The following is a 19,847-nucleotide window of genomic DNA, read 5'->3' on the forward strand; positions in this document are numbered from 1 at the left end:
TCTTGGCTCACCCCAAGCCATGTATTGGTAAAGCTTGGGTACAGCTCTCAACTTATCACTTCATCTGAGGAAATAAAAGCAGCATTTACATTTATACTGGGTAGCTGCTCTCCAAGAATGCTTAGACTACATCCTTAAGAAAACAGTAAGTTTCCTCTACAGACTATGTTAGACACCAGGTTTCAGCTATTAGATTAAACCTGGGATGCCCCACAAAAGTCCACACATGGATTTGATCTCCAGCCTTTGGGCTACTTGAATGTGAAGGGGTCTGTAGGATGAGGGGCCTGGATGAGGAAGTTCGCAAATGGGAGTGTGCCCTTGAAAGGGACATCAATGTCTCAACCTTCCCTCTCTGTTTATAGCCTAGTAGGAGGTAAATTACACTTACTTAGTAGTATATGTGTGTCTGTGTGAGCACGCATGTGTGCCATTACATACATATATGTGGAGATCAGTGGGTAACTTACCGAGAAGTTGGCTCTCCCCCTCCACAGTGTGCGTCTCGGGTTCAAACTCAGGTAATTAGGTTTGGCAGCAAAGTACTCATACTCACTGAGCCATCCCAGCAGCCTCAGCCTTTCTTCTTATACTCTGTCACAATGAAAGACAGCTGGCTAATGTGTTCATGCTGGGCCCATGATGAGAATAATTCATTGGGGCTAGAGAGATGGCTCAGTGGTTAAGAGCACTGACTGCTCTTCTAGAGGTCCCAAGTTCAATTCCCAGCAACCACATAGTGGCTTACACCATCTGCAGTGGGATCCAACGCTCTCTAATAGTGTGTCTGAAGACAAGAGACAGTGTCTCACATACATAAAATAAATCTTAAAAGAGAAAGAATAATAAGAGGGCCTTATTAATCCAGGACCCAGTACTATGAAGCCAGTATAAATTCAACACGACACAAAACCTAATCTCCCATTCTAGCAAATGAGGATGTGCTATGAAAATTAAGCGTACATTAAAGTATAATGTTCAGGAAATTAAAATTGCAGATAAATTATGTGCACTAATAAAGAACATTCCAATTAAGAGTTAAATTATAAATATTTATTTTGTTCTATAAAAATATTTTCATTAAAAGGTTGGTCATGAATTTGTTAGAAAATACACAAATGTAAAAAGACTGAAGTCAAGAACACCCAGAGATAAGTGGATTTAGATGTATGATTCTGGTCTTTAATGTCACAAGTGGACACCGATAGCCCACTGGATTTGTTACCATGTAAGCAGCACTTTATCATATCGCATTAGGGTACGATATTATATCACAGCATAGATCAACTACCAATTCCCTTTCATTCACATTAGGAAACCTTATTTATAACAGTACCAAGCATTGACTGTAGCCTGTGGAATGAATCTCATGGGCACAGGTATTAAATGAGAGGGAGTGGTTTTGAGCTTTCCCACAGAGAGTAAGCAGTCAGGAGGCTTCAGGACAGTGGTGCTAATGCCCTCCTATCATCGATGTCCAAGTGACTCCAATCTGTCATCCCCTAGTTGAACACTGTTCTTAGGAAGAGAACCAATGAACTCAAGCTCCCTTTAGACTCACTGTCAGAATCCACACAGCAGCACAGAACTGGAGTGTGGCATTAGCAAAATGGTGGAACGCAATCTTCTTCAGGTCCTCACATATTTCCAACTAGCAACCTTCCAGCCGCAAGATGACCACCCTGAATTCTCCAAACTCCAGAGTGATGCTGCGACACCCACTGGGCCACAGAGAAATGCAAAACCATGAGCAGACAGTCAGGGAGTTTACAAAGCTGCTCTACCCAGCTCATAACACCACATCAATCCCTGTATTGATTCCACATGGAAAAAACAGACAGGAGCTAGCATTTGGCTTCCCCATATTCTGAGACATTGTAGGAGTCTGGTTGGTCTGGTCTGTTCACATGTGACAGTGCAAGCAGAGCAGAGCTAGCCTACCCATGGCCATTTAAATATAAAATGCAATGCGCCTCCCAGCAATCAAAGTATGAATGCCGGGAGAGCACCCTTGTAGAAATGGCAATGCCATCGAGCTTTGCAATGGTGCAGTGCCTACAGGAATACAGAACTTCTAGACTGATTTACTGTGCAAGGATGGACATGGGCAAAAGCCAAGGTGCAAGGCTAGGATCAGTATACATTTGATAGGCAGATAGTGAGAATAGAACCAGAGTCAAGAGCACTGGGGCCCTCATGGCTATAGTAAGGAATGGTGGTTCCAGAGGCCTGGGCACCAGGGGAGGAGGTTAAAAAGCTGTCCACGGCAGGCAAGTATAGAAACTGAGAGTAAATAACGAGGTGCCCAGGAGGATAGGTGGAGTGAAAAGTGGTGGGGTGGAGTGGCAGCTGTAGAACTCTGAACCATCTAACAATCCTCCAGCTTGCACACTCTGATACCCCAGCGAAATCTAAAGTTACAAAGTACAGAACTGTATGACTTAAAAGCAATGGATACTCCACTAATTGGGTGACATTCACCTAGAATATCATCGGACACTGCACGTGGTGGAAGGGCTGGAATTCCTGCCCAGAACTAATGCTGAATTGCTTTTCAGGCTTCCAAGGGCAGGATTCTTTGTGGCAGGATGCACAGCAGGACAAACCAATGCAGTGTGGAGAGCTGCTGGGTAGGAAGGTGCCTGCTGGACAAGGGAAGGCCACAGGACAACAAGCCCACTCGGACATTGGCATAAGTGACTGCATTAGGAATTCTGCCTGCACTCCTGACTGTCTCAGGACAGTCGTAAAACCTCAGCTCAAGGCATAGATGGCTACCGGGATGTGGGTTCTGAGCCCTGGCAGGTGTGTGTGTTGGGGGGTCCTCTTAGTGGCTTGCATATATATGGAAACCCTCTCCAAACCTCAGAGCCTTAGGCAGTCACAGTAAGTGAATGTCTCCAAACCTCAGACAACTTGCTCCTTCAACACACGGTAAAATGTCTCCAGTCTGCCCCCACTTCAGGATGGAGCTCCACAAAGCAGCTTCGAGGTCCCACAGCCCAGCACTTTCTCAGCTCCCTCCCTTGACCACAGCTCCTTGAGACATAAGCTATGAAAGGATCACCATGCAGAAAGTTGTGACCAGAACCAGAAAGACCACAGCCCTTGGCTGCCAGTGGAAGCTTCTTCTTCCCCACGTTGGGTCACTGTAAAGTAAACCACATCCGGTATGCGGTGCAGCGGTGAAATTAGTGACTAGTTCTGGTACTTCCGGCAAAAAAGACAAGCCCAAGGAACAAGGTATAGGGAGTGTCCTGAAATTCTAGCTGCATCATGATTTTGACTGATTTTTGTTATGAGCTTTAACAATTAAGAATCCCTAGTTTTAAAATGTAGTTTAAACATATCTTATTAAACAGCAGAAGAGCCAGTGGTATGATGGCTCATATCTGTCATGGCAACACTTGGGAGCAGGAGGTGGGAGGCTCAGGAGTTCTAGGCCAATCTATGTACAGTTCATCTGAGTCCAGCTTGACTTACACAGAACCTTTCGGATAAAAATGGAAACTATGAAGAATAATCCTAACAGCTGTTGAGAAATAGTTTTACTAAATAATTTGAAAAAGCCAAAAAAGAAATGTTCTTTTTGTTTACTTTTCTTTTTTCTTTTTAAATCTTACCCTAGGCAACTTAGGTCTTGACTTTCTGACATGAAAATTGTTTATGATGCCACCTCACGGACACCTGAAACCTGCGAACGGTGTCTTTAGAGAATAGGAAATCACATTGCCATCTCCAATTCAAGAGCAGACATACGTCATCGCTTCAAATGTGACAGCCAAGCTCAGACTGCAAACACAAGGTTTTATAGAAGGGTAGACCTGACACTTGGAAAGATTTATGCAAAATTGTGGAATAAAGGACTGGAGGTACAGTTTGGCACAGAGCGCTTGCCTAGCATGTACCTAGTCCTGGGCTGGAGCCTGAGTCCTACAGAACAGGGAAGTAAGTTATAACCTAAAGCCAAAGTGGGCTCAGGCAGAAAGTACAAAACGGACAAGTTCAAGATGGGAACTGTGTGCGGTAGGGTTTCTGGGTCCTTTAGACTCTCAGGGACCCATTTGTCCGGGCTGGGAGGCTCTGCAGGCCGTGAGAGGGAAGTCGGTGGACTCGAATCTTCAGTAATCTTGCAAGGCTCCACATGCTGCAGGTGTATACTCAGTGTGGTGAGAAACCGGGCACGCTGCAGGGACAGAGGGGCCGTCCATTTTGTACTGAGCATCCAGATGTGTGGGTGGGAGAAATGAGCACAGTAAAATCTGAAAGCAGACAGCTGTGCTATACCAGGGAAGGAGCTGGAAGCTACCTGGGTGGCGCTCCTGTGAATTATGACTGCAACATGAATTTTACACATATGATAACTTTTGCAACTGTAGTGACAAACTGCTACTCAGATTGTCGATAGGAATGGGGGCAGCTCAGTGGTAGAGCATGCGCTCAGCACACGAGGCCCTGGTCTCATCGCCCACACCAAAAGAAAACAAAACAACAAAAACCCTACAAAAAATAAATTCTCTTTTCTTCTTAATGGCTTAAAGGGCGAAGGGGTTGGTACTGAGTCATATGAAGGAATGACTATCCGACTGTGCTTCACGACTTCCATTTGTGTTTAAAGCAGCATAGGGAGAGAAATAAGCCCAGTTCAAATGTGTGGTACTGTGAGGACAGGCAGCTGACTGACCATATCGTCCAGTGCTTCTCTCATCACGACAAAGTCCTCTGTCCTCCTGGGTCAGCTGAGATGGTGCTAGGACAAGGCTGGGATGAAATACTGAAGGGAGACGTCTTCCAGGAGCAGATCAAAGTGAATAGTTCTGTTATTGACGATATCTAGGAGGAAAAGACCCAGATGTCAAAGAGAGTTTCATCCCCACCTATCACAAGGCTTATCTGCCACGGCCACCTCTTATGTTTGGTGTCTCTTCCCTCTGAGGGCTCCAAAGGGTCACAGCATAGGTCACGGCCACCCACCAGGGACAGAGTGGGAGGTGAAGAATGAAGTTGCCCAGACTTTAGGGGGAGAAAAATCAGGCGGATTTAACCAAATTAACCTTCCTGGTAAAAGCATGTACTCGCCGTGAGGTGACCAAGTTATATGGGCAAGGTCTGAGTGTTTGTGCCCCTGTGCACACTGGGATAGGCTCTACCGCAAACCATCAAACTCTTCCATGGGTTCTGATCCCATAGGCTCTCGGAGGCTCTTCTGTGGTTTCTCACTCTGTGCTGGCTAGCTTCATGTGAATTTGATACAAGGTAATCATCAGAGAGAGGAGAGCCTCAGTTGAGAAAATGCTCAAGACCGGGCTCTAGGCTATTAAGTAGTAATCATGGGCGAGGGCCCAGACCACGGTGGGTGGTGCCACCACTGGGCTCACGGTCCTGGGATCTATAAGCAAGCTATGAGGAGCAAGCCACTCCTCTGCAGCCTCCGCATTAGCTCCTGCTTCCGGGTTCCTGTCCTGGCTGCTGTGGCAGTGAATCGTGAAACCCTTTCCTCTCTAAGCTGCTTTTGGTCAAGGTGCTTCATGACAGCAATGGTGACCCTAACTAGAACACACCTTCTTCTGCGTGTGTGTTTGTGTGTGTGTGTGTGTGTGTGTGTGTGTGTGTGTGTGTGTGTGTGTGTGTGTGTGTGTGTCATTTAGAAAGGCTGGTCCTTGGCAGAGCTACCCAGAGCTTTGTTTTATTATTTTACGGTCTAGTCCCAGATCATCTTCCTCAGCCTTGCTGACGAATGGATGAGAGGTCAGCCTGGCAGCTTTCCATAGAGGGAAGGATGTCACATTCAGGCCATTTCCTATGCCTTTCCTTAAAACAAAAACAAAAACAAAAACAAACACAAAGCCAAGGACACACAGAGCCTTGGGAAGCTCTTGGTGAACGGCCTAGCTCAGTGGGGCCAGCAGGTGAAGAGAAGCAGAGCAGGGTGTAACCTCCGAGTCAGGGCCAGGCCCAAATCATGAAGAACCAACAACTGAGGAGACTGTGGTGAGTGAGGGCAGGCGGGCACTGAAAGGAACGAGCTTGAGCTGAGGCTCAGATCTAAGCAAAAGCGTATACAGGACTGGTTATGTAAAAGTTGACAGACTCGGCTGTTGTGAGTCAGCCCTGTCCTGACGACTGCAGACACAGAGCCCACTGCTGACATCAGCAGCTGCAGCTGCAGCCACAGCCAGTCTAGCATGGCTACCAGCTTTCTGGCTCTACACCGCTCGGCATCAGTCTTCTTCAGCATCTCCAGACACCTCCGGCTGGAGGAAACTTTCAAGCCTGACTGTCCCAGGGAGCTCGAGTGCCCAGAACTAGGCATGCTTGCCCATGTAGGACTGTGTGCATATCACACAGGAGCTGAGTAGTGGCGAACAAACTCACTGCACACCGCCTTGGTGGGAGCCACTTGCTGTCCAGCAAGCAACTGGAGGAGTTTCCTTATGTCGATGTGCACCTTGGCCATGTCTTCTGGGTGTCTGTTTTGAGAGACACTGTCAGAAGCTGCAATGACATGAATGGTTTTTTTTTAAGTCCAACATCCCCCTAACAAGGAACTCAGAAATGTGCAAGGTGCTTACTTACTAACTGATAGACTCTACAGCTCTTTTGAGCAGCCTCGTAGACTGCAACTTGTGAATGTTACTCACTCAGCAGACATCTGAACTAGTTAAAATACTGTAATTTGACACCAAAATAACTCATGTCAGGGCTGGGGAGGTAGCTCGGCGGTGGATCGCTTCTCTAGCATGCAGAGGCCATAGACTCAGTAAGTATTCTGAACACACACACACACACCACCAAGAAAACCGAGGTCATCCACACGTTTGTCAGAAGCTTCATGCTATGGGGCTTCGCTTTCCTGGAGCTATGTGTCCCTCACTACAAAATAAATGTTTCTTGCGGGGCTAACAGTAATATTTGTGCCTATGAAGAAGCAAATCTGGAATAACCAATCATACCTGTCACAGTGACAAAGGAAGAGCTTGGAAGTCAGTGTTTTTGACCTGAATCCCGGAGGAGGGAGCAGCCTTCTGCCTGGTAACCTTGCCTAGCTAACTGCACTACTGCGTCACAGGGAGGGAGCATAACCTTAGCCCCTTCCCAGAGTGCAGCATGTTCATGGAGGACTCAACGGACAACGAAACAATGCTATTAGAAGCAAAATATAGCCCATAAGAAAACTCACGTAGTAGAGGGTTTTCAAGATCCTTAAAGTGTGTTGTCACACATACTGACTCAGTTTCTATCTTTAGGTTTAGTTCTCCTTTTAGGTTTGCTTCAATAACCTGCAAATTGAATAAAATTCAATATTAAAAGGGGGAAAAACAACAATGTGGTACCAGCTTCCGCAAAAGCCAGGTAACAAGGAAAGGGCACAAACCTCGGAACGCCTCACAGGGCACTGAAGCCTCTAAGGCGTCAACCACTGAGAGACATTCTGAGAGCCCAGATCACAGAAATCCCCTAAAACAACAATACCTCCCTAGTGGAAAACTCAGCCTGGCAAAATGGTTCAGACACTGCTGAGGCGCTCTGCCAAGGATCAGGGCTCTGGAGGCCCAGCAAAGTGAGGAGGGCCGAGTGGGGGCAAGGGCTGCTCCCTTACAGCAAGCACAGAAGGAAGAAGGACCCAGCAAAGTGAGGAGGGCCGAGTGGGGGCAAGGGCTGCTCCCTTTCAGCAAGCACGGAAGGACCCTAACCGAATAGGATGAATGCTTCGGCAGAGGAGAGGAAGGAAGTTACATGGGGAGAGGTAGAGCAAGCATGGATCAGAGTCTGGAGAGTGAAACCATCAAAACATGCATCCCTTCAGAGATGCCTGTCTCTGCCTTTCTCATTGAAGCAAGAAGCAACTGACATGGTAGGCTGTGTCTACGGCTCTTGCAAGGAGAGCCCCCGTCCTCACATTCTATGCATGAGAATCCCCGAGGTTGGTTAAGATGGAGAGCTGGATTCAGGCATGTACCCAGGCTCCATACTTCTGACCAGTGTCCAGGGCATGCTAACAATGCTGCCTGTCTTCTTACCACACCCACTAACGACGCTTGACGATGTGTGCCCCACTGGAGGTGATTTCAGATGCGATCCTGGAAACAGCTTTCCTGGAACAGCGTAGGGAAGAGCAAAGAAAGACTTTGGAGGAGAAACACTGCGAGGAGGTGGGAAGCCTTTGGAGTGAGTTCCTTAGGGTAAGTGAAACCTGGTGCTGGAGACATTATCTCTAAAGGGGCAGCAGTCCAGTTGTCACAAGCATTTTCTTGCTCTGATGAATTTAGAGGTAGTTTATAGCAGGCACCAGTACAAATTAGTCAGTAGACAACTAGTGGCACTTGGTGGTGACTAAGCCAGTCACTGAGAAACGTAAGCTCTTATCTTGGTGCTTAGGAAACTGGGTATGTGGATTCGCATGATAGTCCAAGAAACTGCGACTTAAATCACCTCACTTACTGAAAGAAGTGTTAACATGGAAACTTCTTATTCCAAGGAAATTACCTGAGTAGAAGGCTATGAGCTTGGGGAACTCTGTATATGTCAAAACCTCAAAAAGAAGAACTTAATCTGACTTCAAAGAACCTAACTTGTTTTGTCTCTAGAATGAGGAAGATTTGGAGTTCAGAAATTTTAAGGAACAAGCTTGGAAGACTGTGGGGCCAGGAAACCATGGGACAGGGAGGAGACAGTTAGGAGCAGAGGTGGGGTCAAGCGGGGTCCAACCCTGGAAATCTCATCTTGAGAGTGGTAGGAAGTTAAGACCACTCCCTCCCCAGCTTCGGACGTGGTCCTGCACCCCCAACCTTTGCCCACACCAGAGGACGACACCAGGTTAAACTCCCCCTCTCTTATAAGGTCTTGTTCATCAAGCTCCTGGAACTCCTGCCTATCCAAATGACCACCTGGCCCCAACCAATGCTGTACACCCACCTCATAGCCTCTACTCAGGGTCAAAGGTTCAAAACGCCTTTGCTCCTCACATTAAATGAGCTGCTCTCTGAAGCCTGTTTCTCATGCTCACCGGCCTCCCAAGGTCTCCATCACTCCTGGTTATTCTCACCTCCCTTCTCTGGATCCCTGGTTGTGGTTATGCAGCCACTGTGGGACAGGAAGTGGAGTGAGAAGGACAGGGGACACCACACTGACCAGTTCCCAGGTGTGCTAGTGCTGTGTCCTGATGATCTGGGCCAGCAGGGTGCCTTCCTGTCCTCTCACTTACGCAGGACCCTCTGCCAGCAACGCACACAGGATGGCCCTGCTGACATAGGTGTTCCTGGTTGGCAGAACACGGACAGCAGACTGTATGTACCCTACAGACCAGGTAGGCAGCTACTAACAACCAAACCAGAAACGAAGTGTGCCTTGAACAGGTTGGCAAACCTCCTTTCAGATAAAAGAACCAGGACGGGCATGGTTGGAACTTAAGGAGAAAGGAGATTGCTGTGAGCTGTGCCAACAGTACCAGGGCAGGGAGAACAGGAATTGAAGAGTGGGCCCCGTGGGGAATGAGTGAGTGTCAGAGCTGAGTCCTCTCTCCCGGTTGTTCTGTCAGGACTGCTGCTCTGGCCTGGTAGGCAGCAGCCTCGCTGGCCCCCCTAAGTCTGGCTTCGGCTATCACACATGCAGTATCCTTCGTACAGGACTCAGTCATGATCCCCTACTGAAGGCTGTCTGTGCACGTGTGGGCTTCACTATAAAGGTGGAGATGGACCAAGATGATTCCCTAACTTTGCAAGTTCTTTATTCCATAAACTATTAAGACTCTCCCAGAGACATCTACTTAGTTCTTCAGATTCTGGCTCTCCAGGTACACAGACCTCATTAAGCAGTTGGCCACTCTAGCTCAGCAACTTCCTGTTAGCATTTTCCCAGCACAGAACAAAAACTACCACCACCACTCTCACCGAATCCCCCTCTCATTCTCCACTTTGCTGAGCGGCTTCTCAGAACAGAAAGAACAAGCAAATAGACACATCAATTAGTTAGCTGACTTTTCCCTCTGGGCCTCCTGAACCTCCTAGAAGTTCCAGGGTGCCTTAGAAGAAGCCAGCCTGGCGACCAGAGCAATCCCATGGCAGCGACAGTGAACACTACTGCCAGCACAGTGCGTGCCACTTCCAGAAACTGATCTTCCCTTCAGATGGCAGCTATGAAAACTAACTAAGGAGAGTGTCCAGTAAGGACAAGCTCATGGCAGCACAGCGCTAAAGTGAGAACTCAAGAGAAAGATGACTAAGGACAACAAAACACTTCCTAGGCTTCAAAAGCCTTTTGTGATGTAAAGATTCCTACAAGAGCTAAAAGCTACAAACCACAGACAGACACAAAGAAGCTAAGTAACAAGGAGGGCCCAAAGGGTAGAGGGTAGGAGGGGAGGAATGCTTGAATCTCATTGAGAAGGGGAAAGAGATTAGATATTGGGAGTGGAGAGAGGAAGGGAACTGGGTCAGGAAAGGGGTAGGGATGAAGGGGATGAGATGGTGTAGGGGGAAGAGGGAAAGAGTACTAGAAAAGACAAATGGATTGGGGGGGCGGGGGGGGGGAAGAGTATCTCTAGGACAAGCTTGAAACCTAGGACAGTGGAAACTCCCAGGAATCTGTAAGAATGACCCTACCTAAGACTCTTAGCAATGGGAAGACAAGGAGCCTGAACTAGCCATCTCCTGTAACTAGGCAAAAGTTCCAATGGAGGGATTGAGACAAAACCCAGTCACAAAACCATAGACCCTCAATTTGCGCTGCCTACAAGATGTGCAGGGGTAAAACTTGTACAGGACTTGAGGAAAGGAAAGTCAAAACTTGACTTGGCCCAGCTTGAGACCCATGTCATGAGAGGGAGTCCACCCTTAACACTGTTAATGATATTCTGCTATACTAGCAGACAATAACCTAGCATAACTGTCATCAGAGAGGCCTCATCCAGCACCTGAAAGAAACTGATGTAGAGACCCACAGCCAGACATTAAGTAGAGCCCGGAGAGTCTGTGGAAGGGAAGGAAGGACTGAAGGAGCCAGATAGGTCAAGAATGATACAGAAAACCCACAGAATCCACCAACCTAGGCCCACAGGGGCCTATAGAGACTAAACAGCCAGCCAGACAGCATGCACAGGACCGACCTTGGCCCTGTGCATATGTAATAGTTGTGCGACTGCATCTTCCTGTGGGCACAGGGGCTATCGGTGACTTTGCTGCCTGCCTGTAGATCCCTTTCCCCTAACTGGGCTGCCTTCTCCAGCCTCCATAGGGGAAGACGCACCTGTTCCTACAGCACCTTGACATGCCAAGGTTGCCTGGTATCCAGGGAATATCTCCCCTCTTCCTGAGAGGAAAGTGAGAAGGCAGGAGACGAAGGGGAGGTGACAGGGAGGGACTGGCAGGAGAAGAGGGAGCCGAAGCTGTGCTGCAATGGAATGTAACATAATGTACTCGGGACGTGACATAAGTAAGTGAATTAATAACAATAACAAAACCTGCAATGTTCTGTCCGAATTACAAGAAACAAAATACCAGAACTGTTGACTGTGCTTCTGATATACTATAAACACGAGAGATTAAAGGCAAGTTGAATGCTTTCCCCAGTGAGTAAGAGCTGAAAGGTCCCTAGAAGCCAAGCTCTGTCCTTCCCAGTGGGGCCTTAGTGAAGAGAAACCTTGTGTCTCAGGTGACGGAGCGCCTACCCCGGGGACTAGAGTGAGCTGCCTCCCAGGATGAGCAGAGCACAGAGCTAGGCTCACTCGCAGCTCTTTTCGGAAGGAGTAATAACTTACAAGGTGATTGCTGATGTTCCTCATTTTATCCACGACACTCTTCATTGTCTTCAAGGCTGGTAGATAAATACTGACCTAAAAACGAGTAGGAGAAATCACAAGCCTTAGGAATCATAATATAGTCTATAATGACAGATATTCAATCAACAGCTATGAATGATGCTCATATTTAAAAACTCAGAATCACATTTTTTTAAAAAAAAAAATCCAAATAAAGTTGCTTTAAAACTTTAAAAACGTCGCTAACTTAGTCAAGCAAGTAAAGATACCTGAATACCTGGCTCTGGTTACCATGGCGACCATACTCCCAAGGGCATTGTTACGGTTCGAGAAGGAACACAGTACTTCAGCTGAGATGCCCACACGCAGGTCCAAGGGGAACGCACGTCAAGTGCTGAGCGGGAAGCCTTCCTCTGGGAAGCATTTATAGGACTCAGGGGTCTTTGCTGTACTGTGTTTAAGAGTACAGCCAGACAGCATCACCTCTCGTTTGAACTGTCTTACCTACAGAGCCGTCTGCAATGCTGGCTCCCCTCAACCTATACAGACGCTTTCTGATGACTGTCAGCTGCACATTTCATTCACTACCTGAGTAATTTCCTTTCACATAGGCAAGGCAGAGGACCAGTCGGCATCCTCTTTGCTTGCAACGGCTCTGAGGTTCCTAGAAGTGCCATAGCCAACCTAAGCTTCAAGTCAACAAAATGCCTTTTCTGACTCCTTCATCAAGGCCTATGAAACATTGGTGCTTATGGCCAAGGGTCATGATAAATACAGATTGTCTTCCAAAGCATAGCTTAGGCTGTTTTCTTTTGTATGTAGGCCATCACTGAGCAAAGGCACTTGCCCTCCAGGACGGAAAGTGTGCCATTTCCAAATGGGTATCAGTTCTTTTCCAGGATTTACAGATATAGCGAAAGGCACTTACTCACATCTGGAGTCTTGTTAAATGACTCGCATTCTTTTTCAGAAACTATACAACTTCAAATAAAACACACTGTAAGATAACAACTAGCATTAGAGAATTCAAACCCTGCCCTTTACTGTGTGTTCAAGCACTGGACTGCAGACAACACTTACATCAGATTCTGGGATGGAGGGTTCTTGTAAGTCCTTCCACAGTCTTCTCGGAATAACCTTTATGGGGATATCATGTACCACAATTCTGCTACTGCTTGATGAAGACAACTGTTAAGAAAAAAAAGAGAACAGTTTATGCTGACAATGCTAAAACAAAGCCAAAACACAAGAACTGATGCTAAACATTTTCCGGTCCAACTGGGATGTTCTTAATCCGTTCACTCAAACTGCATTCAATCAATGCTCTTGGTGTGCTGTGCCTGTTCTGCTCAGGGCCCTGTGAGTCTCCCAACAGTGTGGTGACTGAGACAAGACGGATGGACAAGAGAGCAGGCAACCACAGATGTACTGGATACTCATCGGAGCCTGAGGAAAGCACATCAGCAACGAGGCTGAGGAAGCGAGAGGTGATGGTGGGGAGGAGTAAGTGAGAACCTCTGGGGTGCTGCCTCAGAGGACATCAACACTAGAGAGGCAGACGACTGTCAAGAAGCTGAAGGTAAGGTGACAGGGTTTCAGTCAGAGGAACAGCATCCGCTTTCGTAAACCTGGGAGAGAGAAAAAGGCAAATCCGCCAGGCCACATCCTCGGTGTGCTGCAGCTTTTGCAACACTAAAAGGATAAACCATGTTTATTACTAGAAGCATTTCTAAAACTCGAAAACCAAAGTACTGCTGGGCAGTGGTGCACACGAGGCAGAAGCAGGTGGATCTCTGTAAATTCAATTCAGCCTGGCCTACATAGTGAATTCTAAGATAGTCAGGGCTACATCCTGAGAATCTGTATCAAAACAAGATAACAAAAAAAAAAAAAAAAAAAAAGAAACGAAAATTCTTGCATTCTTACTTAGAAAAGTATCGAATATTACCATCTCGCTTTTGCTTAAGAAACTAAATAAATCCACTAAGCAGTGGTGCATGCCTTTAGTCCCAGCATCTGGGAAGTAGAGGCTGGCAGATCTTTGAGTTTGAGGCCAGCCTGGCCTACAGAGCTAGTTCCAGGACAGCCAAGGCTACAAAGAAACCAAAACAAAAACTCAAAAACCAAAACAAACAAAAGAACTAAATAAATCCAAACATACAGTTACACAGAATGCTCTAAGAACACATACAAATTATGAAGGCATGCAATTTAACTTCTTGAAATTAATTAACAGCTTGAAAACAAATGCAATATTGGTCTACAGAGCATGTAAAAAAGGAAGGCTGTACAAATAAGGAAGACCCAAGTGGGTTGGGGCGAGCACTGAAGGAAGGGAAGGTCCTGGAGAGAAACTCCACATGGAAAGCCCAACCAATGTCACTGGTACGGGAGTTGGGCAAAAAAGACATACCTAGAGAGGCACTCAGAAGCTAATAATTGATGGTTTGGCTCCAAGATTGCTTGAACCATACGTGAAAGACCTTGAACAAGTTAGGAATGAAAAAGTCCATCTTATACACATGCTTTTGTGTGTTCTGAGGAGAGGCTGTGCACTACACTCATCTGGTAGTAGCATCTAAGACAAATGTGTTACTGAAGTATGAGGACTGTTTAAGAATATCACAGAAGACAGGATACGAGGGGGCAATGTTAAGGTGAAAATGGAAACATCTAGACAAGGTGACAACACTCTAGAAGAAAGAGATACTAGTTAGCAGTTTGACTCTTTGGGAAAAGCTGTATCTCATAGAACATTGTACCATCATGACTGTTGATAAATGACTAGAACAATGCGCGTTTCTCATGCATAAGTTATGAACCAGATCTTCTATTTTATTTTATTTTGATACAGGGTCTTTATGTCGTCCTGGAACTTACAGAGATCTTCCTATCTCTGCTTCCTGAGTGCTGCCGTTAAAGACATGTACCACCATTCTGGACTCAGATTTATATTTTAAATAGAACTAATTCACTTTTATGAATATTGTTTGAAAGCTCAGGCTGGTAGCCATCTATATACTGCCTAGACCAAGGCACTTGTAAAAAAAAATCAGAAATCCTTTTCTTCCCACTTACCAGCTCTACGGACACGGTTAGACAGGGAAAGTGCTTGTTAGTAAGCTTGATTTTCAAGGCTCTGGCGTTCTGGGCAGTCTTCAAGGCTCGAGCTAAGTTTTCCGACGTTAATTCTAAATAAATCTCATTGTTTTCTTCAGAGACTCCTTCCATTTGGAATTCACTAAAAAAGTTCTCCTGCAGGACAGAAACAGGCATTTGTAGCCTTCCCAGCATGCTTAGCTGGAGACCAGGGTAACCTGGGCTCTCCTGCTCACCTGCTCCAGCTCACACCACATGCTCACGCCTCCACTGGCCAGCTTGTCACAGAGGATGAAGTTCAGCTTCTCTGGGCTGATGCGGAGGGTGCAGGTTTTGGCAAGCTTGGCTATCATGTTACTGACTCCTACAACGAGGGGGTACACAGTTAACTAAGCAGCACACTGAGTGTCCTATAGGTCATCTTGCGGAAAGAACTTCTAGCTCACAAATCACCTTTGGACGTCCTGCCAGTCTCCCAACATCCTGCGAGACTCAGCCCACAGCACCAGAGTTCAAGACGGAAACAGAATAAGGAAACAGCCTCAGAAAACAACTGACAACCGGGAGCCGGGCGTACATTCCACAGAAACGTAAAATCAGTCAGACACCGCAGCACAGAACTGCTAGCAAGGTTAGGCAAACTCCGGGCGGAAAGAGGAGTGAGTGAGGGCAGCAAAGGAAAGGTCCCCGTTAACCCTCCTTCCCTCTTAGAGCCGCCCTCACCCCGCCAGTCCTCTCACAGGGGCTGCAGCCACACTCTCCGCCCGCTCCCCGAAGCCCTGCCAGCTCACGTGTAAAGTGATTCAGACAAGCCAGATCCACGATCTTGGCACGAAACTTCATGGCGGATACCAGGCCGAGGGCGGCGTCAGTCCAAGGCGTACCAAAGTCCCTCCCCGAGCTTCCCGGTGGGGAAACACGGACGCGCGCACAGTGGTTCCGCGGGGGACGGTGCGGCCGGAGAGGTCCGCCCACTGCCTGCCCTGGATTAAGTTAGGCGCGCTCGCTCGTCCACCCACACTCTCACACCCCGAAGGCTGCTGGGAACCGGATCCGAAAAGTTTAGATACTTGGCAACATAGCGTTTTAATGTTTTGAAAATTGTTTGAAACTTTTTTTTTTTTAAATTTTGAACACTTTACTCAGTAGTTACCTCTAAAAACAGATGTAGTGAAGTGATAATTCTGCACCTTTGTCTCAAAAGAAACTGAACGGAACCTATAAAATACTTATTAGCCCCAGCTAATGGGGGTGCTTAGGCAAGAGGATCTCAGGTTGGAGACCTGTCTGCATGTCTTAATGACATTATGCCAACAAATATTATTTTAAAATGAAAGAAGGAAGGGGGACAAAGAGGATGATGGGGAGTAGGAGGAGGAGGAGAATGAAGAGGAGGAGGAAGAGGAGGAGGAGGAGAAAAAAGAAGAAAGGAGAAGAAAAAGAGGAGAAGAAAGAGGAGAAAGAGAGAACACGAGTGGACTTGCTGAAAAGGATTGTGACCTTTGCACTAATCCCAGTACCACAAACAAACAAAAGCCCTCTTAGTGTAGCAGTCTTAGAATTGTTTTAAAAGAATTTTAAACCCAGAATAGAATATTTTGGTTTTACAAGGATTATACCTGTAAAAATTTAAAATGGTGTTGGGATTAACGTCCCCCACCCCAGCTCCCCACTTTCATGGTAAGCACTCTTTCCAGTGCACCAGATATCCAAACAAAATATTCTGACGGCTCAGCTGGTAAAAGTGTTTAGCATGAAGGCCTGAGTTTGGGCCCTGAAATCCCAGGTGTCATTTCAAAAGTTGTTCTCTGACTTCTGTATGTGACTTGTGTATGCATCAGCATGCTCACTTCTACACAAAAACAGTAAAGAAAGATGTTTTTCCAAAAACTGTCTTTACCTTGAGACACAGAGTTAAGATATTAATAAAACAGCTGATGGTGCAATTACTGGGAAAGTAAAAAATAGAAAAATATATATAACAGGAAGCTATACTCTACACTCCGACATAGAAGTGATTGGCAAGCCAAGTGTCATTAACTTTGAAATATCAAATGTCACAAGAAGTAAGGTAATTGTTACATATATTGTGTGGTTAAAGGCTGTATTGTCTGTGTGTGCGTGCATGTACACAGGGTCGTCCATGCCTTGGAGCCCATGGGAAGGTCAAAGGGGGAATCTCTGGTTTCAGTACTAAACAACCATCTTGTTTGAGTCGGTCTGTCATTGCTGTCAGCTGATGAATAACCCAGGCTAGCTGAAACGTAGCTCCCGATGATTCATCTATTTCCGTCTCCCATTTCACCATAGGAGCAATAGAATTACAAATATTAGCTAAATCCATTTGGGGTGGGTGTGTGTGTGTGTGTGTGTGTGTGTGTGTGTGTGTGTCTGTGTCTGTGTCTGTGTCTGTGTGTGTCTGTGTGCGCGCACGTGCGTGTGCTAAGTGAGGATTTGAGCCTGATTTCCTGTGATTCAAGGCAAGTACTTTACCCACTGAGCCATCTCCCCAGTTCCATAAGACAGTATTTAAAAAAAAAAAAACACTTTGTAAGAAGGGCCATTATATCTGATCTTTAATTTAAACAGCTTAATATTATGTAATAAAATGGCAACACATTTTAAAAATATTCCTAAGAAGAGATTTATGTAATGATGATGACAGCATGTTCCTTGCTGATGAGTCTCAGGAAACGTAAGAATTTTACTTAACAAAAATATAAGAAAACTCTGATAATCTTTTCATAGAAGAAAATGCTAATAATATATTCTAGCAATTAGGCTAAGTAGGTTTAGAAATCGAAGCCAGTGATTTCAGAGTTGATAATTAAATATATTGACATTCCATATTTTCCTTCCAAATGATTTTGTTGACAAAAGAAAAAACACTCTAGAGAGTTCCGGAAGTCATATATGCCAGAGCATTTTCTAGTGCAATGTCTGCTTGTTTTTTTTCCATCTAGCCAGTAAATGGATTTTTGATTTTATAAAGGCCAAACCTCCAGGGCAAGCAATTCAGTCACATGAGGATCTGTGGAGCAATGTTGGTGTTGTGTTTACTTACTGGGGAGGAAAACATCTTACCTGATCTGGTCTCAGGAAAGGAAATACATTACACAAAGAAAGTTATTCAGTGTATACAGCTAGAGGTCAGAGAAGACCCTTAGAGCTGCGGGGATATACAACCTGGGTTGGTTACATGCCTTTACTGTCACCCAAAGCTGGCATGGCAGTGCCTGTCAGTCCTTCTTCACTAGTCTCAGGGGGGAGAAGAGACTAATTTATTTGCAGGCTTGTTAACGGTTAGTGTCGGAAAAATTGCCCCAGAGGGAAAGAATGTGGCATCACTCAGAAGTTCTTCGGCAAATCTGGAAGTCAATATTTGTCTTAATTTCTACACAAGAAAACTGTGAGGCAAAAACTTAGACTGTAGAGGTGGCATGAGCAAACGTCTCTTTGAGGACCACTGGCACCTAAGAAGTTTGCTTCTACTTGAGCAGTCGTTCAACGGACTCCTTATCTTGTGCATGTCAAATAAAAATTTCTTGGGTTTTTAAAATTGCATTTGTGAGACATGGCAGACCGCTTAGGCGAACTGCAGAGGGATGGAGACTCGAGAAGGAGAATCACATCCAACCCAGGAGGAACTAAACCAATATTTGGTGGGTGTGGACCTTGGGAGCCAGTGTTGCCTGAAAAGGTGCACCCAGGTTGAACACTCTGCAGACTGATTAACTGCTTAGAACTTCCTCGGAGGGTTATTAGTGTTGCTGCCTTGAGAATGCATTAGAAAGACGCGACTGTGTGGTGTGAGTGGCTGACATGTTTCCATCTGAAGATTTCATTTGCAGTGCCGTTATTTATGTAGAATTTTTGTGCCTCTGTAGGCCCTATCCAATATCATCCAAGAATTAGCTCTGGGTTTACTAGGGTTTTTATGGCTTCATTGCCCATTTGTAAATATTTTACCGTGTTGTATTTGAGATTTATCACATTGTCTAGAAATAAACAAAGAAGCAATTTCATCCTCTTGATGGCTAGATAATTGTTCCAAGGCATTTGCTTTGTTTCATTCAGATGTTATGCTTATGTGGTTTGTTCTCGCCCTCGTGTAATTTCTGTTATAAATATGAGTAGGTGGGAGCACTAAGCTGTGATTATAGCTCTGTTGTCCATTAACCGTTTATATGGTTAGGGGATTACAGGTTATCACCATGGTGGACTGACATAAAAGCTAGTTTGGCCAGGTCTTATAAGCTCCTCCCTCTTCCCATGTACTACTCAGTGTCTCCAGACTATCAGCATGAAAGCCACTGACAGTAGCATCCTTTGGAAACTGTACCAGAACCAAGGACACAAAAAACCCTCTTTTGATTATAACTTACCAATCTGTAGTATTGTAACGCCAGCAAGGGGAATCCAAGTTTCCTTGTCTGTGAGTCTGCACCTTGCTACACACAGGATACCCCACACAGATATGTCTAGTCTTGGACTTGTCTGCTCCACTAATGTATCAGTATGCTAATACCACATGGTTCTAAGTATTGTCTTAAGTGTTTGTCACAGAACTTTTCCATCTGATATTTCTCTCAGGTTTCCATGAATATTGCAAAGAGATGTGAAACAAGATGGAGAGATATCTGCCCCTTGTGTTACCAAGGTCAGTCTTTCTAATAGATTCCCCCCCCCAAATAACAGATGCATTGTTATGAAATTTAGATACTTTTGAGGTTTTAAAACCATGCATATTTTGCTCTTCCTAAGCCAAGTTAACATTGGAACACTGGCATATATGGATGTATATAGAAGAGAGTGACAGTCCCCGCGTGACAATCCCTGTGGAGTAGCTGTATTCATGCCAGTGACCATTGCATTTTCCACCTTCCTCCCTATTTTCTTTCTTCTCTCACAGAATTTAAAACCAGATCCAGGATGGGTCACTCCACGTGTGACTATTTAAAAATGTAAGTCAAAAGTGAAGAATGTCTCTTTT

The 19,847-nt window shown here is 45.7% G+C and overlaps 1 protein-coding gene across 6 annotated transcripts; it reads right to left on the bottom strand.

Moving 5' to 3' along the window:
- Window positions 1-1,031: 1,031 nt before the first annotated feature.
- Hus1 (HUS1 checkpoint clamp component) lies at window positions 1,032-15,729 on the bottom strand. 6 transcript variants are annotated; one of them, XR_015636782.1, is made up of 10 exons: window positions 15,646-15,729; window positions 15,091-15,218; window positions 14,834-15,010; window positions 12,836-12,943; window positions 11,756-11,830; window positions 9,008-9,084; window positions 7,901-8,096; window positions 7,181-7,280; window positions 6,376-6,495; window positions 1,032-4,833 (listed from the first exon to the last, which is right to left on the bottom strand). XR_015636782.1 is itself a non-coding variant. In NM_001109092.2 (8 exons), the coding sequence occupies exons 1-8, from the start codon at window positions 15,695-15,697 to the stop codon at window positions 4,751-4,753; spliced, it is 843 nt and encodes a 280-aa protein (NP_001102562.1). In that variant the 5' UTR covers window positions 15,698-15,715; the 3' UTR covers window positions 1,032-4,750. The 6 variants fall into 6 exon arrangements, 3 of the variants coding, with proteins under 3 accessions (NP_001102562.1, NP_001381711.1, XP_087440229.1); XR_015636781.1 differs by lacking the exon at window positions 7,901-8,096; XR_015636780.1 differs by having other exon boundaries at window positions 4,502-4,833; window positions 7,901-9,084.
- Window positions 15,730-19,847: the final 4,118 nt, after the last annotated feature.

The sequence above is a fragment of the Rattus norvegicus genome, chromosome 14 (assembly GCF_021556685.1).
Source record: "Rattus norvegicus strain SHRSP/BbbUtx chromosome 14, alternate assembly SHRSP_T2T, whole genome shotgun sequence".
Taxonomy (NCBI): domain Eukaryota; kingdom Metazoa; phylum Chordata; class Mammalia; order Rodentia; family Muridae; genus Rattus; species Rattus norvegicus.